Source organism: Neopelma chrysocephalum, unplaced genomic scaffold, assembly GCF_003984885.1.
Source record: "Neopelma chrysocephalum unplaced genomic scaffold, ASM398488v2 Primary Assembly neopelma1_98, whole genome shotgun sequence".
NCBI classification, from domain to species: Eukaryota; Metazoa; Chordata; class Aves; order Passeriformes; family Pipridae; genus Neopelma; species Neopelma chrysocephalum.
This window is the reverse complement of record NW_020897761.1, coordinates 3,188,861-3,202,801: the sequence shown is the minus strand read 5'-3', so window position 1 is coordinate 3,202,801 and position 13,941 is coordinate 3,188,861. Positions and strand designations below refer to the sequence as shown.

At 43.1% G+C, this 13,941-nt stretch overlaps 2 protein-coding genes across 12 annotated transcripts in view; one reads left to right on the top strand and one right to left on the bottom strand.

The window, feature by feature from the left end:
• The window catches only part of METTL11B (methyltransferase like 11B), a 31,022-nt gene extending 24,815 nt beyond the window's left edge, over positions 1-6,207 (bottom strand). For 3 of the 7 annotated variants that reach the window (XM_027694690.1, XM_027694691.1, XM_027694693.1), the window contains exons 1-2: positions 6,023-6,207; positions 3,925-3,995 (exon numbers count right to left, since the gene is read on the bottom strand). In XM_027694690.1, coding sequence (XP_027550491.1) covers positions 3,925-3,977 — 53 coding nt within the window. In that variant the 5' untranslated portion in view covers positions 3,978-3,995; positions 6,023-6,207. Of the gene's footprint in view, positions 1-3,924; positions 4,002-6,022 lie in introns of all 7 variants that reach the window. The other 4 variants (XM_027694689.1, XM_027694692.1, XM_027694694.1 and 1 more) reach the window with 3 other exon arrangements.
• Positions 6,208-6,364: 157 nt separating this feature from the next.
• The window catches only part of KIFAP3 (kinesin associated protein 3), a 66,376-nt gene continuing 58,799 nt past the window's right edge, over positions 6,365-13,941 (top strand). For 4 of the 5 annotated variants that reach the window (XR_003536099.1, XR_003536098.1, XM_027694625.1 and 1 more), the window contains exons 1-4: positions 6,365-6,488; positions 11,141-11,272; positions 12,466-12,620; positions 13,746-13,801. Coding sequence is in view for 3 of the 5 variants with exons in the window: in XM_027694625.1 (XP_027550426.1) it covers positions 6,457-6,488; positions 11,141-11,272; positions 12,466-12,620; positions 13,746-13,801 (375 nt within the window). In the remaining 2 variants the exon portion in view is untranslated. The remainder of the gene's footprint in view (positions 6,489-11,140; positions 11,273-12,465; positions 12,621-13,745; positions 13,802-13,941) is intronic. The other variant, XM_027694626.1, reaches the window with a different exon arrangement.

Genomic DNA, 13,941 nt, shown 5'->3' with positions numbered 1-13,941 from the left:
CCTTTATGAGAAATGCTTTTAATTTCAGAGACCATGAGCACTGGCACTGAGACAATATATATGAAAAAAATTCAAGAATGAAACTATAGGAAACACAGGATGGATCTGGCACAATTACAGTGCTTTCCTTCTTCTGGGATTCTTCACTACTAGCCAATAAAGCCCAGGATATGTTGGAATGCTACTAATTAACTCACCTCTTGCCACGACAACTGATATGCCCCTGGGTTCCAGGGAAATCTTATGAACCATATGAGAAGCAGTACTTAGCCAGAGCTGGGTGAACTAAGGACAACTTTAATGTGTTAATAACTTTGAAATCTGAAATCCAGTAGCAAATTGAGTTTTGTACAAAATAAAACTCAGACATCTACACAAACGCCAATGTCAGAGTTTCACAAGACAAAGCACTTTATATTTATGTATTCCACTCTTTCTGGGTCTATGTAAAAAACACTGGTGCAGGAAGAGACCACAGGTGCCCCCAGCAAAATGCCTCCAATCTGTGGATGGGCTACAGTAATGTAGCATTACCCTGTTCTGCCCACAAAGCACAATAGTGACTATGGTGTTTTCCAGTCCTATGGAAAATCCTGAGTTCCATACCTGTGTCTGTACAGATGCACATGTAGGAGGTGTAATGAAGAAAAAGCATACATAGCAAAATTAAATGGGGAAAGTGAAAAAAGGGGAATTGCTTAAATAGCTTACAGATGGTAACTAAATTAGTTGAAAGCTGAAGGATTGTTTTTGCAACACACAGCTCAACAGCACTGTAAAACTTCCATTATTGTAACCCAGAAGCTCCTGAGAACTAGTAATTACCAGAGCTGAACTCCTGGGCCCTCGTATTTTCCTACCCATGGGCCAGCTAGATCAGCCTCCAAGTCTTCCTTCCCCCAGTGCCTTCCAGACTCCTGGAAAGTACAGCTGGGAGGGTGAAGAAAGGTCCCCTTCCACCTCTCAGGTCTCCTGCCCCATTCACCTGATTTTGAACAACAGACACAGTCTCTTCCACATGCCCCATACGCTCTCCTGCCATTCCTTCCCTGTGTTTCACAGCCAGCAATCCCTCTGCCTGTTCCTGTGCTGGGACACTGGGACAACACCTGGAACACGCTGCTCCAGAGCCAGGTGGTCTGCAGGTCACGTCCAGTCTTGTCAGGGATAACTTGGAAAGCTCCTCAGGAAAAGGTATCTTGCCTGATATTCCACCCAGAACTGATGGCTTAGGTGGAGTAGGAGGTGGGGTGCAGGCAGCAAGGAAGCACAGCCTTAAAGTTTTGCTCACTGTGATGAGCCCTCACTCCCTGCATCCATCTTGTCATCTGCTCCCAGCTGACTGGCACATAAGTCACATTTTCTCTGTTATGCACATTTTTCCAGTTTCCACCCCAGCCATGCTGCCTCAGATAGTTCTGGGAAGACCAAGCAGGGTGAAGGGGTAAGTGCACTAAATTAAACAGAAGTACAGCCTCTGCTTGGGTTCCCAGTGAGTATAAAACTGACTTATCATCCCCCCTACCTAGTGGAGCATTGTCACAATGTAAATAAAGCAAATTAGCATTAGAACAGAACCTGTGAAAGAATTTACTGAACATTCATCCACATTCTCTTTCTTAAACTCCTGATGTAAAGACTGGTAATAATGGAGAAGCATCAACTCATAAATCCTAAGGTTATTCCACGTGTTAAGTGCTATCCCACTAAAATTTTATGCTTGATTTCAGGTCTGAATTCATCCAGCTTAAATGCCTCTCCTTGTTTTTCACTCTGCTACATTACTTGTGTGCTTTGGTTAAAAGTAAGTGGAAACAAAGACACAAATGCTGCAGCCTGCAAGAGGAGCAGGATTTGCACTGACACGAAGAACAAGGCTAGCATTGTTCAGAGTAGTTAAAAAATGTAATGAAAACTATTTTGGTCATAAAGTGTTGTGCAAAATCTTCATTTTTTTTAAAGGAAACAGCCACTGTCTGGGATATTTACAATAAATTGTTGAGAAACGAAAATTTCCCTTTTTAATCTGTTTGAAATGACTAACTTGTTGTAAGTCAAATGTCACCTCAGTGACACCACTTCAGCTGAGGTACTCATTCCTAACTCTCCCTTAGCTTTTTTTGACAAAAACTGAAAAAAGGTAATTATTTTTGTGCAAAGTAGAAAGAATTTGATGATCACATGCAGAATCCCTTTCTTTTGAAGGGGAGAGACGAGGAAGGGGAGGAATTCCTGATTTATGATCAAATATAGACTTGTTCAAGTGTAAAGGAGACCCCTCCTTGAAAACACTTAAGCTGGTGCTTAACTTTATTACTGTGGCAAAATTAGGCATGTGCTTGAGTGGTTGCAGAGTCAGAACCATAAAATGTCATAGCCTTTATAGCTACAAGTCTGGTTTCTGCCTGCTGCATCTAATAAACATTAGGAGGTGAAATTCTGTCCCCACTGGGGTCAGTGGTAAAACTCTCATTGCCTTCAGCAGAATCAGGATTTTGCACAAGAACTCTCCAGCATTGTCACTGGGGGTCACAAGATGGTATGAGCAGAGAGAGTCCATCTGCTTGCTCTTGTATGGACACTTTTATATTTAATCTTTTCAAGTTGTTTTTGCCCGAAAATGAGCAGAAATGAAATATGCAAATTCTAGTGTACCATACATACTGAACATACACATACAGAACATGCTGATGGCTATATGTGGCACTTAAGTGGTGGACTTGGCAGTGTTAGGTTTACTGTTGTACTCCATGATCTTAAAGGTCTTTTCCAACCTAAATGATTCTGTGATTCTATGAAAATACACAACATGCTGTTCTGTGTTCCTCCCAGTAAAATTCCTTCTTATAGGCTTGATCCTTTAAGGGAAAAAAAGGTAATTGTAGCACCATTAGGGTATATTTTATATTTTCCCACATTTCTTAGAGCAGCCTTGCTTAGGACATGAGTAAACTGGTATTTTTCCTGTAAATCGCAACCTTCAAGCCTCAAGTCAGGCACTGAAAGTCTGTGTAGATGGTTTGTTTGCCACATCCCCAGCTGCAGCTGAGTTTGGGTACTGTATTCCTGCCGTGCTCTCCCTAGAGATTCCTGGTTTAATTTTTGTGAAGTCTCGTGTCCAAGGATAAGAAATGCACCCGGGATTTCCCAGTGCGATCACGTGTCGGATTGAAAACGCTCCTCTCTTGTGCACATGTCCCTGTCACTGCTGATCAAAAAGGTATTCAAGAACCACCTTGCTCTGTGCTCCAAGATTAATTTCATCCAGAAGAGTTAAGTCAGGCTTTCCCTTTGCAAATCAGATTCTGCTCCACCTCGTCTCAGTTCTTCCTTCCAACATAAACTTTTAAGCCCAGGGTTTATTACCTCCATCCCTCAATCACTTACTGTGTGACAGCACATCAGAACAACATCATTTCCATCCCCCTCTGAGCAGCACAGTCTAATCAAGTAACGTTTCCCTGAAAGTCATCCTTTCAGATTGCTGTACTTTATTTTAGCTAATAAAGGGCCTTAAGGAGTTTTATGCAGAGTTCATTTTACGAGGTTTAGAAAAGAATCCCACATTCACTGTTTTTCCCTTCAAAACCACCCAATTCTTTTTTCCTGAGAGCCAGGATGCAATCCTGGATGGAGAGATTACAAATCTCAGGCTTGCTTTGATTTCTTAATTCCACAAGACAGAGATTAGTCTATTACACTTCAACAATTCCATTTGCTATAGAAAACCAGTGTTGGCTATTTTGTTGGAATTTTGTTTTCACTGTGATCACAGGAAAAGCAATCAGACCCAATGCATTTTCAACATGCAGTCTTGTTATACATCAAAGGCTCATTGAAGACAATGACAACTTCAAAATCAGCATTAGCATCAGTACTTTTCAGTCATAAGAGAACAAATGGTTAGAAATAAAACCAAGTTACCATGAGACAGTAATGGTGGGTGTTGTTTCGGTGTCACAGTGTATTCTGTCCATCTGGTTAAGAACATCTGTCTGCACCTCAACCAAAAAAAAAAAAAATCTCAATTTTTTGCATAAAAGGGTGCTTTGTCATTGACAATAAAAAGGATCTTCACTTTTTTAATGAAAACAAAGAATAGAAATGTTGTTAGTATTTTCATCTACACTTACTCTACTGTATATTTAAATTGAGAATACTCCACAGTTGTCTTTCCTCTTGCTTTAACTCACCTGCTTCAGTCCTCTCACCCAACTTTCTCTACTGTTCTCTTCCTATTCTGCTCTTCTCTGCAACTCCCATTCTTTTCCACCCATCTTTATATTCATTCACTAAAATAAAATATTTTCTTTTACCTGACTCCAGAACAGTATTTCTTACAACTGCTCTAAGAAAGAAAAAACCACCCCCAAAACACCCAAACAAAACTAAAAAGGAGAGGCACAGAAATCCTGCACATTCCATCTTCTCTTTGCAACTCAATCTCTTTCTGCCTCAAATACCACCCTCTCTTTTTTTCTCCTCACATATACTTCTAACACACAGGTGAGGGGATCTCCAGTGTCCCATCCCATCAACCTCATCACACTGTAAGGAAAGGGATGTAAGAAATTGAGCAAAGCAGCAACAACAGCTCAGGGCAAGGCTGTAGAACAAGACCTGAGGCAGCATTTGTCCCACAACTTAATTTTAAAAGAACCTACCATGCAATACATGGGGTTTGGTGTTTATGTCATGTGGTTTTCTAAACCCAGCATCAACGGGTTGTCACTGACCGACAGAATGATCTGCTCTTGGCAGTGCTGGTGGCTCAGTCACTGAAGTGTTTCACTTGGACTCTGTCAGGCTGAGACAGGCTCTGCCGTCCTTCCAGGCCCTGACAAACAGCCAGTTTTAGCCCAAAACATCGTAGCACACTTCACTGCATGAAATGTTCATTTTCTCATATTTTTCAGGTCTCACATTCTTTTGTATCCTTCTCATCTTGTAATTTTTTAACTGCATTCCATAGGTGTCTAAAACTATTCTCCATTCACAGGCATATATGAGCAGATAATTAAGATAAATTCTCAGTGAAATAAATGGAGATTGTCAGGTACCTAGTACTCAGGAAATATCAGACTATTTATATAGCTTCAAAGTTTAATGTTTGGCTTATGCTTATCTGGAGAGCTGCTGAAACCACTGCAGAATTATCGCTCTGATCAGGTAGTTATATATATATTTTTTTTTTTTACAACAGTCATTAATAGAAAATATTATTGTGATAAAAAGTAGAATAAAGACAGTAACAGAGGTGTTACGTTCTAGCAGTGTTTTGTAAATGCAGTGCTCTGAGGTAGCACTTTATATTTCACAGGGGACTATCTTTTTCCATTTTCTGTTCAAACAAAGGCAGGGCACGCTCTGGATACCGCAAAATATTTTATTCTGCTTGGTTACAGATTATGAAATATAAAGTTTTTTGTCTTCCAGAGGATCAGTAGATATTAAGGATTGATTCTTAATACTTTGCCACAATTCTTGGTTTTCTATAATTTTATAAATTTTAATATTTCTATAATATTAATTTCATATTAATTAATATAAATATGTATCAGTGAAGGAAGACATACATGCCAAGAAAACAACACAGAGACAATCAGGAAGGATCCCTCACAACAAAAACAACACGCTGATTAATTGAAAGCCCATTTCATAACTTGTCAGGAAATGCCAGCGATGCATATCAATTTCAAAATAATAAGCATTAAATAAATACAGAAAACCGAATGAAGGAGGGCTGTTATGAAAGCCCCGTGCAGGGCCAGGAGTTGGACTGGACGAGCCCTGTGGGGTCCCTTCCAATTCAGCATATTCTGTGATTCTGTGCAGCCTTTTACCGGCAGCAATAAACCCCAAATCCTGGAAAACCTAAAATGCTCCAAGACCACATGCCCTTACCCAGTACAAAAACCGTCTCATAAACTGCATATAAATTAGGAACAAAACAATGGCAACAGCCCTGAGATTACATTTGTGAGGAGAAACGGCTCATCCGGGAAAAAGGTCACCAACCCACCTGCCTCCGTGTAACCTGAGCTCGGGTCAGTTCCTACTCTCGGCCAAGTCTCTACCAGCTTGAACGACAGCTGACCATATTGATGCTCAGAAATTCAACGTCTCGAGCTTAGAAACTTAACTCTTGTGCATATTTTGGGGGAAAACAGACCCTTCTGTTCCCCTCGCGTCGCCCGCTAAGAACGGAGCCCGTGAGGGGGGCTGCGCCTCCCCCGCGCCTGCAGGGGGCGCTAACGTGGGGGGGAGAGGAGGGGAGAGTGAGCGGCGCGCGTGCGCGCGGGGCCGACGGCGCGTGCTCAGAGCGCGCGCGCGCGCGCCGGGCTGGGGCGGGGCGGGGCGTGGCTCGCGCTCTCCCTGGTAACGAGCACCGCGCGCGGGGCCGCGCCCTGCCCGGGCCGCCCCCCCACGGCCCCTCACGGCCCCCGCACCGCCGCCATGCAGGGCGAGGACGCCCGCTACCTCAAGAGGTAACCGCGGAGGGTGGGCGCAGTAGGTCGTGCTGGGAGAGGGGTGGGAAGGGGGTCGTGGGGCTCAGGTTGTGCTGGGAGGGGGCGCGGTGTATGGTGCGGGTGCGGGGTGTGAGGTGGTGGGGTGGGAGACGCAGGTGCCGCAGGGTATTGCGAGGGGGCGGATGGGAGGTTGTGGTTGGGGGAGGACAAGGGAGCTGAGGGCGTGGGGCTGAAGGTGTTTTAGCCTGTGCTGGGGGGTGAGTGGGGCGTGGTGGGTTGGGGGGCAAGAAGGGGCTGTAGGGAGGTGATGGCGTGTGGGGCTGAGGATTTTGGTGGGGGCTGAGTGAGGTGTTGGGCTGCGGGCAGGTGATGGGGTGTGTGGCAGAGGTGTTGCTGATGTTACTGCGGTCTGGCTTGGAGGATGGATGGGAGATTATAGGTGAGGAGGTGAGTATGGAGTGTGTTTTGAGACGGGAGGTCATGAGATGGGTGGAGGGTACTGGGGGTGAAGAGTGGCTGGTTTGGAAACTGGCTGGAGGTTGTGGTGTGGGGGGTAATGTGTTTGGTTTGGGAATGGGAGATAGATTTGTTTAGGCAGCTCCTCCTCAGCCTGCCCCAGTGTGGTGGGCAGGAGGATGGGATGAGGACCGGAAGGCTGGGTTAGGGATGAGTGAAGTTTATAAAGTGAGGATAGGAGGAGAGGTGGGACGGGTCCTGGTTCGGGGAAGGTGATAGTTTGAAGGGATGCTCTGGTTTGAGGAACGCTGTGGTGGCATTTTATGCTGTACATTTGGGATGTACTGAGGTGGCAGTAAGTGGAGAGGAGAATAGATGCTATTAGGAGATGAGTGGGGAGGGTTCGTGGGTGTTAAGGGTTGGAATGGGGCATGTGGCTGATTTAGGGGTCAGGGATGGGATAACAGGCAGTAAGGCCAGGTTTGGGGAGCAGCTGGGAGAGATGAACTGATTTGGAGGAGATGTTAGAGCATGCCATGGCAGATTGGGAGGGAGAGGTAATAGGATGGGATGAACAGAATAGTTTGGGAATTAGGATGGAACTGAGAGGTAGCTATGGTATATAAAGTGTATTGTCTGGGTTCGATGCTAAAGATGTGATGAATGAATGGTGCCTTTATCTGTCTATTTGGCAGTGAGACCAGTCAGCCTAAATAACAGGGCCTGAGCTGGCAACTGTTAGATGTCTGTCAGTTGTTTCAGAGCAAAAGTGAATGAATCTCAAAAGATGCCAGACCATGTAGGCCTCTGTTCAGAGGTGATGTGTGAACAATGTCACTTCCTGTGATTGTGCAGGTGATTTTCGTCACATCTTGAATCCTGTGGAGTTCCTGGCCTTCTCTTTTTTTTACACTTCCTTTCCAGTTATTAGTATTTGCAGAAGTTGTTGTTTAGACTGTCTAGGTTTTGCTTTTTTCCCCCCTCATAAGGCACATATTAAGATACATGATTAGAAACAGTGGGGGCAAAAAAACCTCTTGATAATCTTTGAACATTAGTTCTGTCATTTGTTTGCCGTAATGAGGAAAAATCAAATGTCCACCTTTAATTAAGTAAATAGATGTAACTTTAGAGTAGTGCCTGTTTTTAGCCTTGCATGTTCAGTTTGTGCCATCTTTTGTGATTTTGGAGGAATCTTTGTTTTGTAGTCATCCCTGCAACAAGTGTAGTTTTCTCTCTTTCCTGGAGCACAAACCAAAAAATATCTGCTGTGACTGGTCTGGTACTCCTCTGATCCCTATTTCCCTTTGTCATCCTCCATGAGCACTCCCCCTCCCACCAAGTCTGACTTGCTGGGATTTGTTATTGGATTTTCAGTGTTACCCACGTGTGCAATTTGTCCCACTTTTAGTTAGGATAGTTTGGGTTTGCTTTTTCTCTCTGAAGGAATTAGTTAATAAAGGATATTAACACTTGATCTTTGGTTCTGTGAGCTCAGCTAACCCAGCTTTTGTCTGTAGAAAAGGCCTTTCTTTCTCTTTTAAACCTTGAACAGAACTGGGTTCTTGTTGACAAAGCAAGCAGTGAAGTGAAAGGATGGGCTGATATGCATGAGAGCTCCCTGGTGCAGGGCTGCTTCTACCAGTTATAGTAATGTCTGCATTTTTAAACGTTTTATGAAGTGACTTACAGACTTAGGATGTGCAAAAAATCAGTAAAGCAAATGTTTGTTGATTTGAGAGGGGAGGAGGGGTTGTTTCTATAAATAAAGATGTTTTTTGTGATGCTGACAGTCTGAATGGGGTGTTTTCCAAATGAAAAACAACTTCAGTGGCGGGGTAGTATATTTTAGTGTAGGTCCTCAGGCATTTCACAAGGTAAGATTTTTTGGAGAGGGAACTTGAGTGTGTATTGATTTGTGACTTCATTAGCTCAGAAATAGCTCGAGCAGTGAGGGTGTTTGTCAGTGTGAGAGGGCAGAAAATCTCTGCAGCTGTAAGTTCTTCAGCTTATCCATCTGTCCCTCTTAAGGAAAAAATTAAATATGGGAAGTGCTAAAACCGTTTAAGCAGTCTTAGGCTAAGGCTCTGCTCCTTGCTAAGCTCATCAGTGGTTTACTGGTGCCAAAAAGAGAAGGTTTCACTCCTTCCTTTCTATCCCTTATCATAGATAAGAAATATTATTCCTTTTCTGTAAAGCACTGTCACACATTGAAAAATTTCTGCCCGAAACATGAAGAGTTTCCTGGTGGATTGCTGGAATTGTCTGAAAGGGTTTGACAGGCCCTCATGCTGAACCCCAAGGTGACTCTCAGGAGCAGGGGAATCATGGGAAGATCTAATCCTTTTGGAAGTGATGAGCTGTTAGCTCAGCTTCATTCTTGTAAAACTCTACCAGGCTCCTTCAGGCCTACTTATTCTCTACCCATCCTTTCCTTTATATCTGTAAATATTGCTAAGCTGTCACTTACCTGAGGTTTTGACTGTCAGGAGGAGTGGTTGCAGTTGTGACCTCCTGGTAGGTCTGAATATGTCAGAAATGTATTTTAGAGTGTGGAGTGAGAGCTGGATTCTTTTGAAATGAATTTGCTGTAAGTTTTCTGCCATGCAAGTTTGGACCTCATGAAAACAGAGAACATACTATAATGAAGCATCTGCTTCAAGGTACTGTCAAAGGGAGAGAAAAATCAGTTCTTCAAAATATCTCAGGTCATAATGGAGTTCTGCTGCAATCTCGTGGAAGATGTTGCTCTTTAGTAGTGTGATATATTTGTTTACCCTGTAGCTTTATGTCCTTGCAGTTGAACTGGACATTTCCCACAGCAGACCTTTCTGTGGTTTGTGAGGTTTTTGGGCAGCTGTATCTCAAGACAAAGGTATTTTTTGCAGTTGTCTTCTGCACAAGGGAAAGTGGCCTCCTTAGTAGCTGCGTAGATGGAGACACCCATTTCAAACACTTTCTGATGAGAGTGGTTACCCTGCAGGCTGCATCTGGGTTTGCTAACATTTCCAGCTCTTTGAGGTTGAAGTAGTTTTCCCTGATCTAATTGACCCAATTCCATAGTTAGCTGCTGTCTCATTTGTGCCATAGCCCGCTGCTATCCCATGGATGCTGATAAAACTACGGGTGAAGCCACCTGTAATTCTGTTTATTGACATGCTCTGTCTAAAAAACCCAAAAACCCAACAAAACTCCAAAGCAAACAAACACCCCCCCGCCCCCCCACTCCAAAAACCAAACCTGCATTTTAGAGGTGTTTTTAATCTGCATTGTTTTAGCAGCCTGGTTTATGGCCTGACTGAACAGACTGGATTGGTAATACCAAGTGGAAAAGGGACGAGTATCAGTGTTACCACCAAAGAAGAGATTTGTAACTGTGTTCTCTGGATGTGGTTCTGTCATTGCTTGAATACAGGAATGATGTGTATCTTTATGGCCTGTTGTCCATGCGCTCTCCTCAGGGCTCTTGTATCTCTGTGTGGACACAGAGTTGCTGGCACAAAGGAGGAGAGAGCAGGACAGGCCCTTTTGGCATTGACATACCCGTACATATCCTGGAGAATACTTTTTCAAGATATCTGTAGCTATAGAAAGGCAGGTAGACCTGTTTGATTTATACTGGTTGATGGCAGCTGTTGATCTTGTATTCAAGCCTGGCAAAGACACGAGGAGGTGAAGAACAGGAGCAAAGAGGTTTGTGCTTCAGGAGAGAACAGTTAATTTGAAATTTGAATTGTTTGTAATTCAATCTTGGTAGATTTTAAACTGTTAAGAGTTAGCCAAGAGAGTGACAAAAAATTTCCGTTTTTAAATGACTGCACTAAATCAATGCCATTAGACAAAGATTTGTCAATACTGACAAGGTAATGGGGAATCCACTGGGAAATTCGCCTCCTTGATGAAATGCATTTTTTTTCCTCACTGTAGTTCCTTAACAGAGCTGAGCAACGTGGAACAGGTTAAACCTTTGATTTCTTTTCTTCATTTCTGTGACTGAGGCTTGACCAGTGACTTGGATGTGTCTGTATGTACTAGAGGCAGTATGTCCCTGGCACTAGGCTTTGGTACTGCGGCGTGAAATGAAATACAGTAGAAGGAGAGCAGGGCTTGAGTTTAATGTCTGAACAGAACAGGAGACAGGTCATTGTTACTGATTTCTGGTGTATTTTCTGAGCTTTTAATTTAATCTAATCCTCTTTCTTTCTTTATGGCAGGAAGGTAAAAGGAGGCAACATAGATGTGCACCCATCTGAGAAAGCCCTCATTGTCCACTATGAAGTGGAAGCAACAATTCTGGGAGAGTTGGGAGACCCCATGCTGGGGGAACGCAAGGAATGCCAGAAAATGTAAGGTCATTGCAAGATCTGATAGTTTTTTCTGGCTTTCACAGTCGTGGATTCAATAACTCAAACTATCAACCGCCTCTGAGAAATAGTAGGTTTTAATCTTTATAAAACTTAGTGCTGGCTTTCAGAGCCAGGAAGTAACATGCGCCTGGGAAGGTTAACATCTGAAACACATGTTGTACACTAGTTTTCATCCATGTACTTTAAGGTGTTTTGTAAAAAAAACGGATTACTCCCATTTTACGTGATCGGCACTTGAGATAGAGAAAAGTGAAGTGATTGGTTCCTGCTCAGATGATAGTTCCTGTTGGAGCAAGTAATACTGTTGAACATCCTGACAGCCTTATGCTCCAGCTGTTTGCTCTCCTGTTGTTTTGATCTGCCCCCCCACTAATGAATTCACTTCAGTAGCTGCATTTTATTTTTGCCTGGTGTTTTCTTTTAAGAGCATTAAAACATTTACCATGCAAAAAGCCCAGAGAATTGTCATAACTTGTTTCCAAGCTGCAGGTTTGGACTTTTTCTAGAATCATGAAATCATTAAGGTTGGGCAAGACCTTGTGTAAGTGCACAGAAGAAGAATAATTGAAGAAAAAAACAGAATCCTTAAGCTGTCTCAAATTTTTAAAGATACTGGAAGTGTTGATCTGTTTTCAGAGGGATCAGCATAACTTGCATCTGTGATGTGGTGGAATTCCATTTTTGATCCGTCCTATTGTTAGTGCCCACAGAGATTTCTTACTGCTCATTGCTTGTGGACCTGGCTGCAGATCTGCCAGAGCTGTGGGAGGCTCCAGGCACTGCAAAAGAACCTTCCTGTGCAGTCAACACCCAGAACTGTTTCTCATTTGGGATTTGTTTTAGTGTGCAGTGCTCCTTTGTGGTGCTTGCACTGTTTTTGGGTATATTGCAAATCAGTTACTGTCTTTGGTGTCTGAGATGGTTGTAAGGGATCTGTTCATACAGCTGTATTTAATGTTGCAGCTTGAAGGCTGATGGACAGTTACGCTCTGTCAAATCTGTTTGACAGTTAGTTGCCATTTGGAGTTCAGAGAGCCACCACTTAGACAGGCACAGGCATTGGGTGTATCAGGATCCTTTCTGCTTCAAGAAATTCATGACTGTGTAAACATAATCAAAGAACTGAAGATAAGTCTCTTTTCAGTTTTTAATTTTTGTTGTCTGTGTTGCAGCATTCGGCTGAAGAGTCTTAATGCAAATACAGACATTGGTTCCCTGGCTCGGAAGGTGGTTGAAGAGTGCAAGCTCATTCACCCCTCCAAACTTGGGGAAGTAGAACAGCTCCTGTACTACCTGCAGAACCGCAGAGATGCCTCAGCAGGAAAAGGTAAATAACATAGGAACAAAGTAGCTTGGGGCTGGGGTGCTTCAGCCTTGAACAACTACTGGGTGGGGTTTTTCTAGCCGAGATCCTGACTTGCTTGATGTACGAGTTCTCTGGAGACAATGACAGTGAGGGAGATGTACAGTTTTATCACACTTGGAAAAATTACCATCTTGGAATGAGATTTGAGGAAATGATCTTTTTAACAATGAAAGTTTACTGTTTTGGTTAAACTTAGTATTGATGGTTCTTACAGGCTGCCTTCAGCTTTAGCAGGACTTGAGAGGTGCAGGTTCTGCGATTTGGTGCAGCCTCTTCATGTTGAATCTGCAGTCACAGTGACATCAAAAGGATTTGAGGATCTTCCTAGAAGAACTCTGTCAGCACCTGTTGCCAGGATAGATAGGATTCCTGGGCTGAATTTGCAGTCTGTAAAGCTGGAGAGAAAAGTTTCAGAGCCTGAAAAGCTTTGGTACAGTGTAGCAGACAGCTTGGGTATTTCTCTCATCTTGTCATCTTAAGTTCCTGGCACCTTGGTGGTCCTATTTATACCTTAAACTTCCTGCTCAGGGGACAATTTCATATTTAACTTCAGATCCTGTGCAACCTTATGGTTATCTTGCAACCTATGGTTTCTTGCAGCCATGAAATGGTAAGCTTTGTTCTCAAGTTCTTATCTTTATGAGGCAAGTTTAAAATCAATATTAATGTTATATGTATGCTTTGATTGTAACTCCTTTGGGTGGTTTACCCTCTTTTATTCTGTCTGCATATCTTGGTGTATCACAGGGTACAAGCAGAATCAAAACTGCCAAGGTATCTCGGTGTGGAAGTGAGTGTTGTCACTCTGGGCTTGCACTGAGGTTTATTACCCTTGGTCCCCCCAGCTGAGGGGGCTGTAAGTGATCCTTTTGACTGAGTTGCCAAAAGTCATCTGAGGGTCTGTTTTGCTCCCTGTGGGCTGTTCAGCTTCAGAAACCTGACATACCTGTGTTAGTCTGACAGGTCAGCTGGACTCAAAAGGGCTTTGACCTTGATTTAACTGGGATGTTTACTATGAGAACACTGGGTATGTTTTTCGTCTGTGAATGTTGTAATGTAACTGCATCCATGTCTTTTTCTTTATAGAAAAGAAAGAGAAATCCAGTAAGCCAAAAGATCCACCCCCATTTGAAGGAACGGAGGTAAATATTGGTGTTAAAAGAGAAATGCAAACCCCAATTACTGCGTCAGTAAGCAGTTATGAAAGGGGAGAGGAAATGCTGAATTCTTGGGTTTTTTTGCTTCTTGTTTTTTAAACAAAGAGCTTGGTTTGGAAATAATG